General features: G+C 49.8%; 1 protein-coding gene across 2 annotated transcripts; it reads left to right on the forward strand.

Annotated features, from left to right (window-relative positions):
• Positions 1-543: 543 nt before the first annotated feature.
• Positions 544-4394, forward strand: LOC109731753 (disease resistance protein Pik-2). Of its 2 annotated transcripts, XM_040401386.3 has the most exons (3): positions 581-678; positions 765-1757; positions 2005-4394. In XM_040401386.3, exons 2-3 carry the CDS (start codon positions 805-807, stop codon positions 4229-4231), a joined length of 3180 nt encoding a protein of 1059 aa, XP_040257320.1. In that variant the 5' UTR covers positions 581-678; positions 765-804; the 3' UTR covers positions 4232-4394. The 2 variants fall into 2 exon arrangements, with proteins under 2 accessions (XP_073363829.1, XP_040257320.1); XM_073507728.1 differs by having other exon boundaries at positions 544-1757.
• Positions 4395-5885: the final 1491 nt, after the last annotated feature.

The following is a 5885-nucleotide window of genomic DNA, read 5'->3' on the forward strand; positions in this document are numbered from 1 at the left end:
GGCGATCTGCCACAGTTCGGCGATCACCATGCCACAATTCGGCGATCAAACATACACGAAAGTTCGGCGTTCAAAAGGAAGGACACGTAGACAAAGGAATGCATCAAACGACGGGCTCCTCCGACGTGGGATTGGCCGCTGTCGGCGTGCTCGGCGTCGACGTGGCATCTGTGCTCGGGCTAGTCAGCGTCGGCGTGGCTTCTGTGCTCGGCGTCGGCGTGGCTTCATCGCTCGGGCTAGGCGCCGGCGTTGTGGTCAGCGTGGACGTAGGCGCGGTGGTCGACGGCATCTGGTTCAACATGAGGCCGCGCTCTGCCAGGCGCCACGCCTTGGCCTGCTCGTTCATCGTCGACATGTCCGCCCCCATCAAGAACGCCAGGTCGGTGTTCCCCTTCTTCGCGGCAATGTTAGTCCGGAGTAGGTTGAGCTTCGCGTCCTCCTTCATCATCAAGGGCGGAGTTGAGATGGTCTTATCTGTAGAGTAGCGGGTTGTCTCAAAAAAAAAAAAAAATCTCCAGAGTAGCGCAGGCTAGCAATCACGGCCCCTGTTTGTGGTCTCATCCGGGTCGCTTCCTCTGGGTGGGTGGTGAAGAAAGAAAAATTAGTTCCCATTTTCAGAGCTCTTTCAGCTCGCAGACCTTGCTTTCTTATCCCCTTTCTACTCGTATACTAGATCTGGTTGGTGCCGAGTGCCGACGCGTTCAACAATTTAGCGCTCCTCCTCCATACTAACAAAACCATCATTCTTCTATTTGCACACATAGATCTTCCTGGTGTGGAACACAGGATCAAAGAAACACAGCCATGGAGCTGGTGGTCGGCGCTTCGGCGGCGACGATGAAGTCTCTCCTGGGTAAGCTGGGTGGCCTCCTTGCCCAGGAGTACACCTTGATTAGGGGCGTCAACAGCGACCTCCAGTACATCAACGACGAACTAGCCACAATGCAGTCCTTCCTCCGCACCGTCGCCGGAAGCCACGACAGCGACGACCTGATGAAGGACTGGATGAAGCAGATCCGTGACGTCACGTACGACGTGGAGGACTGCATCGACGACTCCGGCCACCGCCTCCACGGCATCCGCGCCGACAGGTGCTGCTACTTCCTCGTCAACGGCGTCCACGAGGTCCTCACCGGGCGGCCTCGCCGCGACGTCGCCGTCAGGATCTCCGTCCTCAAGGTGCGGGCACAACAGATCGGCGAGCGGCGGCTGCGGTACGGCGTCGACAACCCGCAGAGAGTCGGAAGCGGAAGCACCCCTACCGCCGGATTCGACGCCGCCGAAAACCAGGACGCGAGCCTTCAGATCGTCACCGTGAAGGAACCCGTGGGGGTTGAGAAGCACATGGAGGAGCTCGAAAGGTGGGTCACCGACGAGAACAGCGGCGGCGTGCTGTACATCGTCGGGTTCGGAGGGGTGGGGAAGACCACCATCGCCACCGCCCTGTACAGGAAATTTGGGGAAAATTTCTCCCACCGTGCGACGGTCTCCGTGTCCCAGAGCTCCGACGTGGAGGCCGTCCTCAGGAACATAAAGAGTCAGGTCATGCCGCTGCAGATCGACAGCCACCAGCAGCACGGCAGCTTGCCGGAGAACAGTCTCGCGGCAGCGGTAAAAGCCGTGCCCCGGCACATCGGGCAAGGTGCCTCAGCCGTCGTGGCCAGGCTCCGCAACTTTGGCAGGTCAGTGCAAACAACTGAGCGTGGGAAGCAAGATCAGCTCAAGGAGGAACTTCAGAAGCATTTCGGGGAAGACAGGTATGAATTGCACATCAATTCTTCATTGCTTTTTTCTGAACAATGGTGCCCATAGGTCCATAGCCGATAGGGCCATAATCGAGTTCCTGCATAAAGATCTACTCCCTCCGTCCGGAAAATGTTATCTTAGATTTGTCTAGTATAATCATTTTGTATGGATTCAGTTATTATTCCGATAAGGAAAGAAGTTATTGTTATTGCCGGCTACTCACTTTCTGCCCCCACTTTTAATTTCATTCCTTGGCAGTTACTTGCTCTTAATTGACGACGTATGGTCTGCAGCAACATGGGATCAAATTAGAAAATCACTTCCTCAAAGGAACAAACGAGGCAAAATAATAGTTACTACACGGTTTCATGCTGTTGCTAAAATGCGCAGAGGAGAAGGTAGCAAAGTTTGTCAAGTTGATGCTCTTATTGACAGTGAATCCAAGAAGTTGTTTGAGCAGGCTCTCCATGAATCCAGAGGAAGAGAAGGTGCTCCCACACCTGAGAGAGAAGCTGGTGATCCTGTTAATAATGTTAGGTCCAATGATGCCAACAAACCTGCACTGTTGCCTACCCAAGCCGTCTCTGGATCCAAAGGAAGCAAAGATAATGCTACAAGATCCAAAAGAGAAGAAGGTATTCTTGATCATAATGTTGGTGTAGTTGATGGAAACACACCTGAAGTGTTACCTGACCAAGCCATCTCTGAATCCCAAGGAACAGTTCCGATGGAAGTATGGAGTATGTGCGGGGGGTTGCCACTGGCCATAGTTACCATGGCTGGTCATGTGGCCTGCAACCCAAACAAATCAAAGGACGAATGGTTGAAGGACTGCAAATCTCTATTTCCAGAGCTAGGGAAAGTTAAAGGTAAAGATGGTGGTAAGAAACGTACCCAGGAGGAAGTGGGAAAGATCGTTAGCCATTGCTACAATGACATGCCTGCTGAAATCAAGACTTGTTCGCTGTATTTGAGCATATTCTCAAAAGGCCACAGAATCAGCAGGAAACGTTTGACACGGCGATGGATCGCTGAAGGCTTTGTCAGTGAGAAGCAGGGGCTGACTGTGGAGGATGTTGCGGAGACATATTTCAATCATCTCATCAGGAGGAAAATCATCCTTCCAGTGGATCACAGCAGCAATGGAAAGGTGAAGTACTGCATAGTTCACGACATGGTCCTTGAGCACATTGTAGCAAAGGCAAGTGAAGAGAACTTCATCACTGTTGTTGGTGGTAACTGGCTTATGCCGCCACCAAGCAGCAAGGTCCGCCGGCTGTCCCTTCAAGGCACTGATTCCAAGCGTGCAAAGGATATAGAGAAGATGAACTTGTCTCATGTCCGTTCACTTACCATGTTTGGGAGCTTGAACAACCAGTTGTCGTCCCATTCATTCAAGTTTGGAATTGTGCAGGTCCTTGATCTTGAAGGCTGCATGGGTTTTAAACAGCATCACACAACGGAGATATGCAAAATGCTTCTCCTCAAATATCTCAGCCTCCGAGCAACAGATATAAAAAGTCTTCCTGATCGGATCGGGAAGCTCGTGAACTTAGAGACTCTGGACATAAGGGAGACGAATGTTCTTGAGTTGCCTAAAGAAGTGTGCCAGCTTGAACAGCTGGTCAACATACTTGGTGGGAATAAAAGAACACGGAAGGCACTTAAGCTTCCTGGAGAGCTGAATAAGAAGAAGAAAATGAAGGGCCTTCGCATACTGTCAGGGATTGAGATCACTGCAGGATCAGTGGATTTGCATCATTTGACCGAGCTGAGGAAGCTTGCTATCTACAAGCTGGTAACCATGGGGGATGATTCGAGTTTCGAAGAATTAAGATCCTCTATCGAATATCTTGGTGGCTACTCTCTACACACGCTCATAATTGGTGATGAGTCATCCAAGTTTATCAATTCACTGGATGATCTTTCATCACCCCCAATATTCCTTATTGCCCTTGAGTTATCCGGCAAGATGGTTAAGCTTCCCAGATGGATCAGACAACTCAGTGCTCTCAACAAGTTAACCCTGCCAATAACAGCTCTCCGGACGGATAATTTGAGGCAACTTAGCGATCTGGAGGAATTGTTTTCTCTCACCTTTTCATTTACTGCACAGAATTATGATGCAGAAACCTTGACCATTCTTTCAGAAAACAAGCTGCACTCCCGTGGGCAGATCAAAGTTCCGGAAGCAGGATTCAAGAGTCTCAAGCTTCTTCGTTTCTCTGCTCCTCTGTTGCCATTGCTCAGCTTTCCAAAAAAAGCCATGCCGGAGCTGGAAAGGCTTGAGCTGCGGTTTAACCTGCTGGAGGGCCTTTTTGGCGTAGAGAACCTTGAAAAACTCAAAGAGGTGCATTTGACATTAGACGACAAAACCCGCCAAGCTGTGACAAAGAAGATAGCAGGCGAGATGGAGAATGCAGCGAAGAAGACCAAAGCCAAGGCACCCAGGATAATCCTTGAGACAGTAATTCACTCAAATTGAAAGTAAACCAAACTGTTGTGCTTTGTAAATCATCGCGAGTTGAGAAGCATCATGTAGTTCAAAACATGTTCTCAGAATTTTATTTAAGCAATTCGTGGCAAACCTATTTAAATTGGGATGATTGTTCGTTGTGGCCCATCATAAGAGAGCCTTAAACATTCTATCATTTGTGTATGCGACTTTGTTGATTTCTTATTATGGTTGCGACCTTGCGTTTGAATCAGTCTCGGTGATTGATAGCAGAATCTTTCTGAATTTCATTCGAGAGAATCTTTCAGAAGGACCATCTTAGTTCTTGTGAACATCTATGCACAGGTATGAAGTGTTCAGCATTTTCTGATATAAGGTGCGGTGAACGTTCATCATAGCCAACTCGTTGCTAGTTTTTCTCAGCCGTAGCTTCAGTTCAGCAGATTGTGAAAGGGGGTGATTTATAACTACTGTAGTGAACTGAGCCTAATCATTGTCGAACGCGCACAAATGTGTTTTGCACACCATAGATTTATGCATCAGGTCAACTCGATGCCATAAATTTGCTTAGAAACGAAAAGCGTCCTGGGAGGATACAATGTAAACAATAACAGACCAGTGACATGAAAAGCTCTTACCATTATTCAGAGATCACGAGTTAAAGCTCACTTGTCCTCGTGATCTCTGAATAATGGTAAGAGCTCAGCAACTCAACGGCGACAGAGCTAACTTCTTTTGTCTCGCGACCTTTGCTGCGGCCGGGCCTAACCTACCCAGTGTGGAAGTGAGCCGATCTGGCCGTTGCGGCAGAAGGAGCCGAGTAGCCGGGGCTTGTGGTGGTGCGCATGGGAGCGGGCGGGCGGCGGCATTGGGGACGAGGCGGCGCCAGCGCTCTGACGGACGTGGAGAGGAAGGGGGCGGAGGAGGATATCACGGGTGAGGCCGTCGCCGTCCAGTGGGCCGGGCAAGAGGAAGTGCTAGCCCGCCAGGCAAGAGACCGGCCCAGTTTTGGTCGACGGATTTGATATCTCTCAATTTTGTCTTTTTTATTTTCTTTGTCCAACCTTTTTACATTCTCCTCCTTTTTATTTTCTCAATTCCATTATTGGATTTTTGAGACATATTATTAGTTTTTTTAGGGGAAAGCCAAATTTTATTCATCGAAGTCCACAATGGGTGGGATACAACTCGGATCATGGGGTTGGCCTGACCAGAGGTGGCGCCCCGGACCGAGACTAAGCGAATATTTGGCTAATCTATGTGCTTCGACATTAGCAGCACGACCTTCAAAAGAAAATTTACACTGAGATAAAGTTGCTCTAATATTGATCTCCTGGACAATAGAACCACTCTTGCCTCTGCCTTCGCATGAAATATCAGCCACTGTTTGCTTGGAATCAGATGCGACGACGAAATTATGCAGGTTGAGATCTTCCGCTAGCGCCAAAGCCTCTCTGCAAGTGATAGTCTCGAGTATTGCGGGATCCTCTAGGCCAGCTACCACCAAAGCGGAGCTGCCTAGGAAATTGCCTTGCCTGTCCCGACAAACTTCTGCTGCTGATCCGCCCTTCCTTGCTCTTACTCCAGCATGTACATGGATCTTGGCATAGCCACCCGGGGAGCTTTGGGGCGTGCAGCCTGAGTCTGGCCCGTAGCTTGAGCTCCTCCCCTCGTCGTAGGGCTT

This window comes from Aegilops tauschii, chromosome 2 (genome assembly GCF_002575655.3).
Source record: "Aegilops tauschii subsp. strangulata cultivar AL8/78 chromosome 2, Aet v6.0, whole genome shotgun sequence".
NCBI classification, from domain to species: Eukaryota; Viridiplantae; Streptophyta; class Magnoliopsida; order Poales; family Poaceae; genus Aegilops; species Aegilops tauschii.

Excerpts from the sequence above, each read along its gene's own strand:
- LOC109731753 (XM_073507728.1), top strand. The coding sequence starts at position 805 with ATGGAGCTGGTGGTCGGCGCTTCGGCGGCGACGATGAAGTCTCTCCTG. Across the intron at positions 1,758-2,004 it reads AAGCATTTCGGGGAAGACAG|TTACTTGCTCTTAATTGACG; the intron begins GTATGAATTGCA and ends ATTCCTTGGCAG.